At 42.4% G+C, this 15,175-nt stretch overlaps 1 protein-coding gene across 1 annotated transcript in view; it reads left to right on the forward strand.

The window, feature by feature from the left end:
• Window positions 1-15,175, forward strand: part of ST3GAL3 (ST3 beta-galactoside alpha-2,3-sialyltransferase 3) — a gene marked incomplete at its 3' end in the record, with an annotated part of 185,172 nt that overhangs the window by 108,040 nt on the left and 61,957 nt on the right. The window contains exon 6 of the mRNA XM_080348404.1: window positions 5,692-5,786. Coding sequence (XP_080204530.1) covers window positions 5,692-5,786 — 95 coding nt within the window. The remainder of the gene's footprint in view (window positions 1-5,691; window positions 5,787-15,175) is intronic.

Below are 15,175 nucleotides of genomic sequence, written 5' to 3' on the forward strand. Positions count from 1 at the left end.
ACGGCCAGAAGGCTGGTGATGCTCCAAAGTGTCTCAAAGATACAGAGCAGCCATTCCCAGATGGTAACAGAGACTACTGCTGCATAGTCTGCAGGTAGGCAGAGGGTTTTTTGTTCAGCGGACTTTACCTGCCCCTTCCTTTTATCCTTTATGGAATAAAACGTGTTCCGAGATGTTTTCTTGGAGTACACAGGCATTTACTGCCCGTTCCTATCAGAAGGTCCATGAGGTCCATGGTCCTTCTTGCAGAGCTGCAAAAGAAAGTGATTATACCAGCTCAGTAATAGACAAAACCCAAAGGGCAGAGTTATTAGGAACGGGCAGAGAACAAAGCAAAGCAGTGTTATACCGCTGCGTAATTCAGGGCCGTCTGTGTAGTGAACAGCCAAGTAGTTGAGGACTTTTCAGCCTGAAAGTGACAACTGTAGGTTAACTCAGAGTCTGTAGTCCTGAATAGCATGGGAGAAGATGGACAGAGATCCATGGCTCGCTGCCTCTTCCAAAAGAACTGGGGATCTCAAATGGCAGTGATAGGGTGCACTGACCCAGTGCGGCCATTCTTCAGTACAAAGTTGTCTTTACCATATTGTCTGATTTTCTTTTGGACCATTTCTGCAGTTTGTTAAGATGAACTTAATTTTTGGCCTGATCTCTGCTGTTAAAGATTTTCCTTTTGCAGCCATCCATTTTTTTGGCTCTTTTATTTGCTGATTTAGTGCAAGAAGTATGTTGCTTGTAGGATGGGGTTAATCCTTATTAATGCAGTTTCTTAAATTTTTCAGCTGCTTGCGGAATCTTTGAGCTGCTTGGATTTTTGACAGAGGATTAATGTCAATAAGAGATGTGAAATCAGGACTTCACAACCTTCCTCATTCCATATGCTGTCACACCATGCTGCTCCCCAGGAAAGGGAGACAAGGGAGAGAACACACATCTAGGTCTCACTAGGGAAAAAGGAAAAGGTTAGTTTAGACTTTCTCTCTGTACTTTTATAAATGCCTCTATTAGTGCTAATTATTCAGTGCTAGAGTGCTTTAGTTTGTACTTTGGCCATTTTATCAATAAAATTGGTAGATTTTGTGCGCTTTGTCTAACTGTGGATGCTGGTGAGCATAAGCAAACAAAAGAGAGCATAGAAGGCATGCTGGAACAAATAATTCATTCTTTTGTGTGGTTTTTTTTTTAAAAAAAAAGGTTGTCCATGCCCTTTCACAAATGCAATGTGCAGGGTATGGACAACATTAAGTTCTAGCACTGTTTGCTTATTTTTCCTTCAGCTTCCAATTTTTCTTCGCTACTGATTCTCCCTGATTAAAGAAGAAACAAAAGGGTAGGGTGGCCTAAAGGAGGAGCAGGGGAGAAAGGAGAAATATCTGAGAAATAAGCCCACAATGGAGCTTAGCAGCTGCCAATCTGCCTTCCCTTAGTGCCATGACTTCTAGAAATGTGGTGCCATCTTGGTTCTTGGATTTTTGGTTCTTGGTGCCCTTGGCTCTTTCAGGGACTTAACCTTGCCTTCCTCCCTCCTTGTTACAGCCAAAGATTATTCATTTTACTTTCTAGTCTAGCATATTCTCTTCTACACTTCATGTATTAATTGCCTTGAAAGCAGCGGGCAGGAGTAGGGAGCAGATTCTAGTCAAGATTAAATGTCTGAACTTGATGAATAGATCCCTTGAATATCGGCGGTGCTAGTCTGGGATTTGTGAGATACTTAGGGAAGTTAGTGCTGCTGATGCTGAATACCTCAGCACACAGCAAAGAGGAGCAGCTCTGGATGGATCTGTCTGCCCAGGACAGGGTGAAAAACATTGGAGAACTTGGCTGGAGAGCTTCTGGCACTCTGGTTCAGCTTTCCAGGTAGAAATGTTTTGGAGTCACAACTCTTACTTGTCAGGGAGAAAATAACTGGAAACATAACTTCTTTTAGTCATGTAAACTGGAGTCCCCTAGGCACAAATATTTCACACTTTCTCGTGTATATAGGTTCCTGTTTAAGAATAGTTTCCTGGCAGCACACTTCCTTTCACTGTGCGCGATGACAAATTGTGTTAGAGATGTTACTGATGTCTTTGTATACAGAACGCGGACTCGAGAGCTGGGAGAGATTTAGACTGTACCTTATACTTATTGTATCCAGCTTTTAGTCTATTTAGATGTCAATTTATTGGGATATGTCATTCAAACTAGTGATTTTAGATGCTTGGCATTTCTCTCACAAATCTTTCAGGGCGCGTGTGCCACAGGCACCCGAATTTCTCACCTTTTCATGGCTGTTTTGTGCTATAAGGTTGCATTACGTCTGTGCTGGAATTTGGGGTGGGGTAGAGCGGAAGTGCTTAAAATTTAAATCTGAAAAATGGAAATTGGCTTTAGCTGCCGTTTGCCCATAGAGCACAAGCCTACATCAGTTCTGAAGCTGTGGCTGTCGCTGAAGCTCACCGGCCTCTATGTGCCGTGACAGATGATTCGGGTGTCACACAGCGTCCTGTGTGCAAGCTGCTCAGTACATGCAGAATTTAACATCATTCAGAGACATTTACTTCTTTCATTTGACAAATTCCCATGCATTCCTTGGAACGTATTTTAGGTGCTTTGCAGAGAGCGTTCCCAGGGCCTGTTTGAGGCACATCCTGATATTTCCTGAAGGGTCCTGGGATATGCCAAACGCGCTTCGGAGCGGAGACAGAGCAGCCGTGCTCCCGGAGAGGTTTGGCAGCCAGCGTCTCCCGTCACTGCTGGACATGGGTTCTGGCCCGCTCTGATTTATTGAGGTGGCAAAGCACTCTTCATAGAGCACGAGCTTACAGCATCCATGATTTCTTAGTATTTCCAAAATGGAAATACCTTCAAGATTTGTGGGAGCTAAATATCCTCTAATTTGCTTCTTTTTTTCCCCCATATGGATATAGTATTTCCCTCAAAACTGTTCCTCCCCCTTCTTAAATAAAAGTATGAATTAAAAGTCATTTTCCCTGGCCTTGTGTAAAATATTGTTAAATATTACCAAATAATAGTAGGTGGTCTATAGCTATTGTGTTCTTTGCTAGAAAAATCTCTATGTTTATTTGTAGAAAATACAATAAAAAGGCCAATGGTCACTTCACCGTTCTCTTCGGGCATCACTTCGGTCCCTGGGTTGTCACATGCAGAAGGGACACCATAGAGCATCAGATGAGTCCTGCTGGTGCTTCAGCTGATTTCGGGGACTCCCCTCAGGGCTCAGAGAGTCCCAGGAGGATCAGACCTTCCTCCTGGATTTACTAGGCACCTTGTGAGGGGAAATGTGCATTATGGAGAGACACTCTGTACTCCAGGTCAGACTACTGAAAACTGTCTTTTCCTGGTGTATGACTTACAAATAGGCCAGTTAATTACATCCATAAATAATGCCACCTTCTGAGTTAGGCCTGACCTTACAGGCTGTACCTCCTTTCTCCTGCAGTGCTCACGAATAGATGAACTGAACTGGATAGATTTTTATTCATACTGCACTACTTTGTAGCGTTGTTGTATGGAATCGTCTTGACTCTTGAGAATAAAAGCTGCCCATATGCGATTTTCTGAAGCATCCAAGTTTTTCCTGAAGATTGCATGTCACAGCAGTAACTAGAGTAGCTCGTTGACCTAAAAAAATAGCCCAAAGGTGCTAGTGACCCCCAGGCAATGCAATCATCCTTCACTGCAGCTGCTGCTTGGGGAGAAGGGAGACCCAACTTCTGCTGTTAGTTCAAGTGGTAGCTGTAAAGGAAGAGCTGTGAACACCTGTGCTGTAGCCACTCAGCTTATAAAAGGTCTTGCATTGTATGAGAATCCTGCAAAGATTCCTCCTGCTGATGTTGGAAGGAGGTGGAGATAACTCCTTGGAGACCTATCAGTGTAACATAATACTTGCATTTCAGTGCACCACGATGCTTGAAAAAACATGGAATTAATTTGTCAGGTTATTAGGTTTGTAGGATATTTTCAAAGTATTACCGTATTGTCCTTTTTCTTTTTTTGTTCAAATAGGCCTGTGGCCTTTTGTATTTTACTTAAGATCTTCAGAAGCTCTAATATATCTAACACACCTTCCCCACCTTTTCCCAGGTAAAGTTATATAGATATTTTCATATTCCTAGCTCTCAAAAAACATTCCTTTCCTTACAGATCAGCCATGCAATCTACCCATCCTGTTTTTATGGCTGTAGATGATCTTATTAAAGATTGCATGAGTGGATGTGAAGTGGTACGCATGAGCGAGTTGAAGTCTTCTGTTCTTGTTTTGTTAAATGCTCTTGGTCTCTCTCTTCCCACTTCCCAGAGATTTCTGCAACCTCTGATTTACTCAACCTCTGTGATAGGACTGTGCTTCGAGTAGTTTATGATTCAGAATTAATTCCACCCTCTCCTCACCGTGCTGCTATCTGAAATGGTTGCTGTGTACCGGGATGTGGCACAGTGTAGCTGAGTTCTTCCTGAATCTGGTAGTTCAGGTCCAAAGAGTTATCACACTGCAGTGGGGTGGTCTTGTGTACTGATTGCAAAAACAGCATGAAGGGAGGGTTAAAACAGTGTTTTGCATCAATCCTAATACCAGTACCAAGGTTAGCCAGGGTGGATCTATTTCAGATGCGTGTACATTGCCCTTACACAACAGCTGCCACACTCTCTGACTCTGAACATGCAGTATGTTCCTTTCTTCATTTCCATTGCATAGTGTGATTGATTTTGATCCAGAACTTCCCTGCTACTCTTTTGATATGATTTAAATGAACAGACTTCTAATAGTACTATTATAATAACATATTTCCTAGCAGTAAGCTTGATACACTCAGAAATGGTCCCATATGAAAGTTAATATTTCTGTAGTTTCTTTTGCTAATTGTTTCCTTCTATCTGGCCACTGTACTGACTGTTTCTAGAAGGGAAAAATTTTTAGTAGCTGCTGTGTTTGTCTGATGAGGGTGTAATTAGGAGAATGTATTCCCATAATGACATGGTTAAGAACGACTAATTCTCTCTTTTTTAAGCGATTTTGGATAGATCACAAGTGTTTGGTTTGGCAAGGATGTCTCTAGAATCATTTATATGTTAATCAGTGCAGAAGAAAACACCTACATCTGTACTGAATTTCCGTTCTCTGGAAACCCAGTGCGGCTTCGTGATTTTCTGAGCCGCTGTCTTGCCTGTGCTGTACGAGCTGCAGTGTCTGCGTGTACAAGAGCAGATAACCCCAGCCTCGCCTTCCGCACGTGTGCCCCGTGCATTCACACCTGCACAGAACAGCCTGCATATATATATATACATTATGTACACCACAAAGGCAGCTCCACACTTTCCTCACACACTCGCGTAGCCAGCGCGTAAATTGGCTCGTGCTTGCAAAGCTGGAAGTAAAACTGCCTCTGTTTGCAATTTACAACTTATTGTAGCTAAGTTAATAGACAAACAATAGAGTGGAAGTTCTAAATTGCTGAGTGGAAGTGATCGCTAGGCTCACAACATGAGTGTTCTGGGTGTCCTCTTGGCACAAATACTAACGGATTTGTTCCACTGCAGGCGCCTTTGGGTAAAAGTAAAACCTTCCACATTACTGTATTGCTGGTGAGAATGTGGAATCAGCTCTTAGGTATGGATTCCTCAACCTCCCTATGGAAACATATTCTTCCGAGTTCGGGAGTTAATTCTCTCTTATTTTGGTTTTCTCAGGTTCTTGAAGCCAGCACCAATGTTCTTGGATGATTCCTTCAGGAAATGGGCGCGTATCAGGGACTTTGTACCCCCCTTTGGAATTAAAGGACAAGGTATGGGAAAACCGTACAGCTGCTGGAAAAGAAGGTCATTCTGCAGATGCTTGCCACATCTTATTCTTCTGTTTTGGAAGCTCAGGTGGTGCCTTGGGCTCAGCTTCTTCTGTGTTCTAGTGAAACACGTATGTAGCTCTCAAGCTCAAGAGGGTTTTCAGAGCTGGAAGGTGGACGTCAGAGGCTTGTCTTAGAGAGGGTGGTTTAGCACATGGGGAGAGTTAGTGCAACAATGGCAATTTAGATGTACCATCACGTTCCGGAAGAAGCATTTTGACATTAACTGCCATAGCATTTTGTAGCATCTTAGCTGGCAGCAGCAGAGAGACTCCAAAGTGATTTAGAGTACCTTTAAGTCCATAGTTCTCTAAAAAACAGAAAACACTCCTCTCTCTGAGTTTTGGAGCCTTAAGGTTGACCACTGATACAAATCTTCATTTATTTTCATAGCTTTTGGTTGTGTAATTATTTTATAGTTGTGCTACTTGTGGACTTCTGTAACAAGTAGGAACAATCTGTCCAGATGCTTTGGTGATGATGTGTAATATGCCCCGTCCTGCAGCCAGAGCGTGGCAGCGGGGGCTGTATCTCAGTCGTGCTGTGGGAGAGCACATTGGTGCTGGCGGTGATGAGGTGGGAGCAAATGGTATATTTTGTGGGTGACACAAGCTCCCACATGTGCCACCAAAGGCCTCTTTGGGTGGGTGGTGGTGGAGCAGAGGAGTTATGCTCACAGCAGTGATTTGCTGCAGGCTTTATGAAGTCTGATCTATTTATTAGGAAGTGCTTGTAGCGCTGCATCAACTTCCAAGATATGTTTTCCACTGACAAACTCAGTGTTACAGAATGCCCCCAGAAGAATTATAATACCTGGTGGGGAGAGGACTGCAGCCACAATGGGCTTGGGTCTGTCCCTCTCCCTGGAAGCAGATGTGGTAGTTGTCAGAACAGTCCGTGATCAAATCAAAGGCTCTACTGACAAATTTCTTTTGGCTTGCATCAGCTCCCTTCTTTGTTTTGTATATGTCCATTCCTTATCCAGTCAGTCTTTTCCAGCTCAATAGGCAACTAATTACTGTCCTCTAAATCAGCCAGCAGTTTGCAGCCAAGAAATAGCAGCAGCAGCACAAGTGGAAGGCTGCATTGACCACAGGAGGGCTTGTCCCCTTCAAGCAGGCACACAAGGTGTACAAAGCTGGGGCCAACGTGGAGGTGGGGTTTGCAGATTACACATAATGTCGGCTAAACTTAATAAAAATCATTCCGTTAAACTGAATCCAAATGGAGAAATTCACCAAAAAGAGGATGACGGAACGGCTCTGGCAGCCTTCTCCCTGGGTTTGTTGCCAGCTTGTATCACCACTGCAATGTTATGTAAATCTGGTGTTTTATATTGGATTTCCTCAGTTAAAAAGAGAAATGAGAAATTGCCATTATTTAAATGGCTGTGAGCTGAAGCCATGGGACGGAAACCGTTGAATGGGTTATTTTTTTAATGCCCTCCTGGGACCGAATTTAGTGCCAAGTTTCAGTCTGGAGCAAGTTCTGTGTGTGGGAGGGTTGAATTATAAATCTCTGTAGCCCAGGATTTCTAATGGCTGTGCTGACAGGCTGTGAGTCCTAGCGATGCGAATGGCGCCCTTTCATGTTACACATCACTTGGAATTCTTGCATCAGTCTTTTCTGGCCATCCCAGGGGATGTGTTCTGGCTCAGCTGAGTGATGGGATGATGGGATCAGCACCTCATTAGGGCTTTCAGTCAGGGCAATCTAATGATATCCAAACAACTGACCCAGGCAGGCAGCGCGGAGCTCCGTCACATGCTGGTGCAAGCTGAAGACTATCAGAGATGGGATGTGCATGGGAAAGAGAGTAGCTGGGGTGGCTGAGAAAGTGTAGAGAGACGTGTCTGTGGTGAAGGAGATGGGGCAAGGGTTCTGTTCTACGCATTAGGAAACCCTGTGACACCATCCACTGAGATTTCCGACATGCATCACGCTGGGAAAGGCGATCGGTGTTTATAGACACTGACTGTGGCTGGGTTGGTAATGGGAAGATTGTGCTGAGAACTTCGGTGAAAATCACACAGCGTTTTCAAGTCCCTGTGATCTGATCCAAGCGCGAAATGGCTGTGTGTGTGTGTTTGAAATATAGCTACAAGATGAGCTCACTTTCAGTAATGTTGCAAATTCCAAGAAACTTCTAGAAACTAATCTGTGGTAGCTTGGAAGCACCGAAGTTATGAAATCAAGAGATTCTTAGCAGCTTGGAGCATAATCCACCATTTCTGCTTTCTCTCATTAAAAGTTTCTCTCAATTCTTCAGACTTTTTGCTAAGTTTTTCTTTGTCTCTGAAAAAAAAACTTGAAAGAAGTAATTTTTCATCCATCACTTTGTGTTTACTGGTCCAAGAAAGAATAATTCCAAGAACAGGGCTTGCAATCTTATGGGGAAATCAGCTTTTGAGGAGCATTTTCGACTGAGCTGCACTAATTTGGTGTAATGCACTCGTACAAATTACACATAAAAGAGTAGAAATGGCTCAGGAATTTTCAGGGCGGTACTACTATTCTTTAAAGATTATGGTATCAAGGAGAAGGCAGTATGCTGGTGATTTTGACACAGTTCATCAGGGATCTTGATTTTCTTCAAAAAGAATCTGATTTTAAAGACCCATCTCCCATCTCCAGATGCCAAAAAGTACTCAGTATGATACAGAAAGTTTAAGAGTGGAAGAGTGCTCGCTCCTGTTTGCCATCGGTCATTGTCTGCTTTGCTCATTAGCCCATGCAAAGAGGTTCTATGACCAGAGTGCTCCACTTTCTCCAAGAGCATGTGCATCTAGAAGCCCTGAAGGTGAACATGGTTCTGAATATGAAAGTTTGTAGACTTTCCCCCAAATGGTGCTGGTAGGAATAATGTACATTTTGGGTCACATTGGAAACTGCTGCTCTCGTAAGTTAACCACCTTAGTGATTACTTATCTGCTAAATGAAAGCAGCACAAGAATGAGCAGGTGGTGACCCTACTGCTTTGTGAACAGGACTTTCTGAGATAAGGCACACAATAGGAAGCCTTGTGCAAACTCTTTTGAACGGTGGCCGAGTGTTTTATTAGAAGTAGGTGAAGTTTATGAGGAGTGGTTGTACTTTCTTAGAAACTGTCTTAAATGGGCAGAGAGTTTTAGTACGTGTCGTACTCATTGACTCTGCCTCTGCTCACCACGGATCTGGACCAAGGATTGATCCTAATCACTTGATCCCAATCTCCATCAACATGTGACAAAAGCAGGGCTGAGAATTTTCAGAAGTGTTGGAGCTGATAGAGAAGATTGAAGGTGTCATTGCCTTCATCACAGATGTCTGTAGCCCTCTGGGGAAACTCCTACTTTTTCTGTGTGCAGAGAGTAGGAAAAATGATAGATATGTCATATTTCTGAAGAGGTCTGAGTGTATTTGCTCATAGGTTATTTAGTACCACAAAGGGTCACTGCAAGTGTCTAGTTTGACCTTTTGTATAATAGTCGCTGTAGATTTGAGCCAGTGACTTCCACAGCTGGTTATCAACATATGAGCTTATCTCGCAGAACCAAAATCAAGATTTTCTAAATGATGAAAAACGCCTGTGTTGTCAAACAGGCCAGTGTCATTATATTGACTGCACTTACTTTAAAAAGTGAGTGTTAGTGCCACGTTGAGCTTTGTTGTTTCCCTCTGTGTGACTTGACAGCCTCTAGAAATGGGATGTGCCGATGTGAGTGCTTGGAAATTATGATTCTATCTCTATTAATAAATAAAATGGTTGTTCTCTGGTCCTGAGGGCAGTTGAGCTCATTGTTTGAACAGGTTAACTCCCTCCCCCCAAAAAATAAGAGGGTGGCTATACTCAGGCTTCCTATCAAGAGAGGTCACTGGCCTGTGTTAGCCTGTGACCCTGTGGATGTGTGAAAATTATAGGGGAGGGTGTTTGTTGACCCTGGTGAAAACCATCAGGAAACTGTGCTAACACTTGAATAGTGTAGGACAGTGTGCCCTGCTGATGATTTGTTTATTAGTGTGTGTACAGCTAAAGTGAGGGATGTTGTTCGGGAACACGATCAAATTAGCCAACTTTAAGTGTTGTCAAGAAGATCAAACTACAACAAGAAGTTGGAACTCTAAAAGCTACGAATGTCAAGATGTCCTGCGGGGGACAGCTCAGGCTGCCAAGCACCCTCCTGTGTCCCAGGCTATTGTTTGGGCATTAACTGGGACGTGTGAGTGCCTCCCACATCTCACCATTTATGAGGGTCTAATTTACTTGTAGGAACGCTTCTCTCCCAGCACCCACCAAGCCAGCTCTTGCGGCTTTTTCAGTGAAGAGCAAGGAGCTTGCAGCAATCTCAGGATCTGAAACAAGCTACATGGAGATTCTTTTTAATTGAAATTTCTTCTCTTGTATTTGCAACCTTTTCTAGCAGTGCTTCTAATGTAACGCATGGAGGTATGAATATGCACATGCTATCCCTATTGTTACAGAGATCCTCTAGCATGTGCACTGCTTTCAGGGTTAAACTCGTCAATGAATAAGCAATGGAAAAATTGTTTATAGTGTTAGTGAGATTATTAATCCCAGAGGGCCTCCACCCCAAATTTACCTCTGAAGCCGAAGCAAAAGGAAACAGTTATTTGGAGAAGGGCAACAAAGAAGACTGGAGAAATACCTGACTATTAATAGAATTTCTCAGTACATGTGGCTTAAAGAATATAAAAGGCTTTCATAAGAAATAGTAGCTATTATCTGGTATCCTCTCTGTGTAATGGGGATGGGAGAGTTGCTGCAGTTTTTTTTGAACTTAAATGAAAACATATGGCACAGCATACACTAAAAATCTAAACAAACGTGACCCATGTAGTATCTCCTCCATGCTTATAGTCAGTAATGGTGTCATTGCTTAGCAATAATTATAGGTCTTCACTTCTACCTTTGTTCCTGCTGGATGGTTTTAAGCAGAGAGGCTGCTTTGTTGGCCCTGAATCGGTTTGTCTTTGAAGGTGATATTTATTTCTTAGGGAGTGACTGTCTTGTCACCATCTCCTAATTTGCCTCCCACCAGGAATCTTGGAAGCAATTTTTCCCTCATGATGATAAGAGAATATTAAGAACATGTTCGAAGTGTTACAGTTTTATCAAATGTAGTATGTAGTACTGCCCATTTTTTCATGTGATACAAGAGTGGCATCTGGAATTGGTGACACATTTTGTGACAAAGAAGTCAAGTCTTTGCCCGGAGCGCCAACACTAATAGACATATTGTGCAATGGTTATTGTTCTTGTACTCGGTTTTATTTAGATGTTTTCTTTTGTGTTAGTGCTTCTGGGAAGAAACACAGTTCAGTTCTGCTAAGCAGCGGTTTCATTAGTCTCACGGGGAAGAGGTAGTTCATCTTCAGTGAAAATGTTGAGTTTTCACAATTGAAACTTAGACCTGACCCAAAGAAAAACTATCAGCAAAGCAGATCTTCTCCAACCTGCTCTTCCAGCTCTTTATAGAGACTGGACCTACTACATGCAAATACCTTCCTTATATTAAACTGGGTCTGCTTGATAATAGAAGATCTCTTTTCTGCTTTAATTCTCCAACCTCGTCTTTATTTTGTTAGCTCTACTCCATTGTATGGATAATTTTCCTACTATGAGCATTTTTTTGTTGTTCTGCATGTCTTCTTCCTCAACAAAGAAGCAAGAAGCACAAGCATGCATAGCGGTTAGTTCTGTTCAGAGTAGGTAGCAATGCAAGATTGTTGTTTCTTCTTGAGTTTGAGACAGTTTTCTGAACTAGTTTCCACTAGAATTTTACATTTGACCAAAAGGGGTAACAGTTGCCATTCTCATGTGGGAATATGTCTATAAAAAATGTTCCTATTTCCACAGGGAATCCAACTGATTTCATAGCCTCAAGAAATTAAATGAGTAGTTTGAAGGGGGAAAAAAGTAAGAGTTTCAGAAGGAGTAGAGGATCAGTTTTCATTACAGAATAAAGCTTCTAAAGGGAAGATCTATTGCGAATTTTGAAGTTAAATCACCTCTTGAGCTCTCTTGAAAGTACAACCCTCCAGTGCAGTCCCTTATTTCAATCAAAACTGATGCTTTACTGTAGAATGTGCTTAAAGAATGGTCTTTCTCCCAACCCACTGAGAAGGGAAAGGTGCCCCAGGGAAGTCTCAAACCCCAAGTTTTTAGTTAATTGGCTAACTCCATATTGGAGTTCTTCCCACAAGTGCTGAAGTGCAGTTGAGACATGGTTATTCTGCTTTTTACTGCCTGAAAGGGAAGAGCAAGGCTGTTGTGTTTTGATGTACCACATCTTAATGCTTCTGCAAGGGTCAGGAGAATTAGAAATCACTGTAGTGGTTATTAAGCTTTTTGGCCTTAAAAACATTGCCTGGCTATGTGTAAAGGGGCATCAAAAATGCAGCAACTAAGGGAAGAACAGTCCTCTGTAACAACTGTATTTATTTTCATGCATGTCTTTGGGACAACACATTATGAATCTGTCCAGGTCCATTTTCATTTGGCATGAATTAGCCCGTTTCTACAGGCTTTATTGCTTCCTATGAATCAGACTTGAGTTTGGATCACAATGGTTAATGCGTGGTTATTGCAAAATGTTGCCCGTTTTTTGGCATAATTGTTTTTTAAATTAATGTTCCAACTTTCCAAGCCCTGGGATTATGTTGGGAACTAAACTTCTAAACTTGTATTCTGAAAAAACAAACTCTTGATTGTAAAGAAAAGCTAGGGGGGGAAAAAAAGGCAGGCTCCGAAACGACGATGTAAATCAAGAGTCCAAAAGTTATGCGTTTTATTTATATCTTGTTATAAAAAAGGCCTTAAGGGCTTTCTGGAGCTTATATTTAAGACATGCTGGGTTTTCCTAAAATTGTTAGGGAGGTACCATGTGTCTTCAGTTTTTCTTATTTTCCTTGTGTTTTGTGTTTTTGTATCTATGCAACACTATCTGCATGTTGTCTTAATACCCCTAAAAATCATCAATGGAAGTATTCTAATATTGGAAGTAGTGGCAGTTCTAAGTCCTGTTGTTAGGACAGTGTTTCTCAAGTAAACCAGCTAAGCTGGCAGAGCTAATGACCTTAAGAGACCATTCCCTTGTATTTACTCACAAGAGCTGATGTGGGGACAGATTCCTGCAGTTTGTAGTTATGTCTTTGAGAGCTGGTTCATGTATTTACAATTTGCTTCTGAGTTCTGGAAGTCTTTGTAGCTTCTTTTCACCTGTATAGACCTCATGGAGTTAGCTGATCAATAAAAAGAAGTGGCAGAGGAAATTTCATGCTCATTTTGATATTTGCTGGACTCACTGGATTCACAGCTTTACTAAAATACAAATAACGTTGTCTGTCTACAGCCGGACATGGTGTTTCTGGGAGATAGCTGGAGGACAAGAATACATGGTGGGACTTGGGTCCATGGCCTCATGCTGGGCGCCAGGGTGGCAAATCCTTCTGTAAAAGATCACTTCTCAGCTCCTGTATGGAGTGGCATCTTGAGCATAAAAATGCTGAAGAAGGAGCTTTGTACAGAGCTGAACTTTCACGTCGAGTTAAAAACCAAATCTTTGCACTGGGTTTGTGCTTGCAGCTTGTTTGTAAATATTGCAATTTGTGTAATTCATAGCACTGATGGTGTTTAGGTTTTTCTCCCCAGGAAGCTGACACACACGTGGCATTCTGTTGTCATGGGACAGGGACCCATATGCAGAGCGGACTGGCATCCTTCAGGGGTGTCTATCAACCTCACTCTAGCCAGCCTATTCCCAAAAGCTGAAGTGGATGCCCAGTGCCCTGCAGAAGTCCTGGCTGGAGATGTGGCAGCAGTGGAGGTGGGCAAACACAAAGAACTGCAGCAGTTCCCTGACCCTAATGCACGGTATTCAAATACCTACTGCTGGCAATAAAGGCATGTAGACTTGCTGATTTTTGAGGAAAACGGCTGGTGTGGACAGCTGGAAAAACTACAGCCTCTTCTCTTGGTGACTTGCGAGTGCATGAACAGCCCAATTTGCCAGCTCTCAATGCGGATGGAGGGTAGACCCCGGGCGATGCCTGCAGTAAGCCCTGTGGAGTAGAAAAGTCTCTCATCTGCTTTTTAACGATACAAGCGAGAAGCTTATGCATTCAAAGCAACAGCACTAAGTGTTGTTGGCATTTACAGTGAAGGTCTCCATTCCTCCACATAAATAACAGAAAAAGGCTAGAATTGAGACTTGTGCTGGTTCTTGCTGTGTGGCCACTGCCCACCTGATTTCTAACTATTTACTTTTAGTTTTTTCCAAATGTCTGAAAATTTCAGGGTCAACCTGAAGTCAGGATATACTCGCATTCAGAGAAATCATGCAGTCCTGACCTAGTTTTGAATCTTCTGATGTTATAAGGCAAAGCTGATAGAATATGTCATGATAACTCAGGATTCTTAGATACATGTAGTCAACTCCTCCTGTAGATGAGAGGAAAATATGCAGAGGCTTCTTGCTTTGTTTGTATAATAACAGTATGTTTGTGGTGGTTGATAGATGAATGGGTTAAAAAATCTCCCGCTGTCTCCAATAATCTAAATTTTCCATGACAAGAAAGAAGAATAATAAACAAACCACGACTGCAGAAAACTGCAGTAAATTGCTTGCCGCGGTGATGTGTTCATTACATAATAATGAGAGAAAGTAGGGGTGCAAATGCAGGATATTGGTGTTCATTTCCATTAATTTATCATTAAAGGGTGGTAGCAGACCCCTGTGAAGAACAGGTGAGCCAGAGGGCTATCTGAAGAGGAACACCTTTGCAGAGAGGGCTCCTTATCTAGGAGTCAAAGGCCTTATTCTGTTCCTAGTTATGTCACTAACTTGCCTTGTGACCTTCAATAAGTTTGATTCTCTCAGATTATAAAGACATTTAGTGCTTTCAGAAATGAGGAGAATGGATGGAGGACCTGAGAGGGAGAATTCAGGAATCTGCACGTTATGTTTACCTGTGCATGTATATATATCACCTTAGAGCCTTTGACTTGAAGGAGCTGCATAAAAACCATGTATTTTTACTGTTATGGAGTAAGTTCACTTGCCTGATACTTCAACTAGAATTAAACAGCACCTACGTTCCTCCCTATATGTGACGTATGTATGTACGCTATGTTCTTACGCCTACCGCAGAGATGGTTTCAGGTAAGCAGGATGACTCCATTACAATTTGCGCTTAGTGACATGAGCTATTGGAACTAACACAACCGCTGGGCTGCCTAGGAGTTGCTGCTGAGGTTTGTTCCACTTCCAGGACAGCCAAAATCTGCAGCCTTAAGGATGATGGCACTGCCATTGCCATTTAAACATCTGTGT

The sequence above is a fragment of the Nesoenas mayeri genome (genome assembly GCF_963082525.1).
Source record: "Nesoenas mayeri genome assembly, chromosome: 8".
In the NCBI taxonomy this organism is placed as follows: Eukaryota; Metazoa; Chordata; class Aves; order Columbiformes; family Columbidae; genus Nesoenas; species Nesoenas mayeri.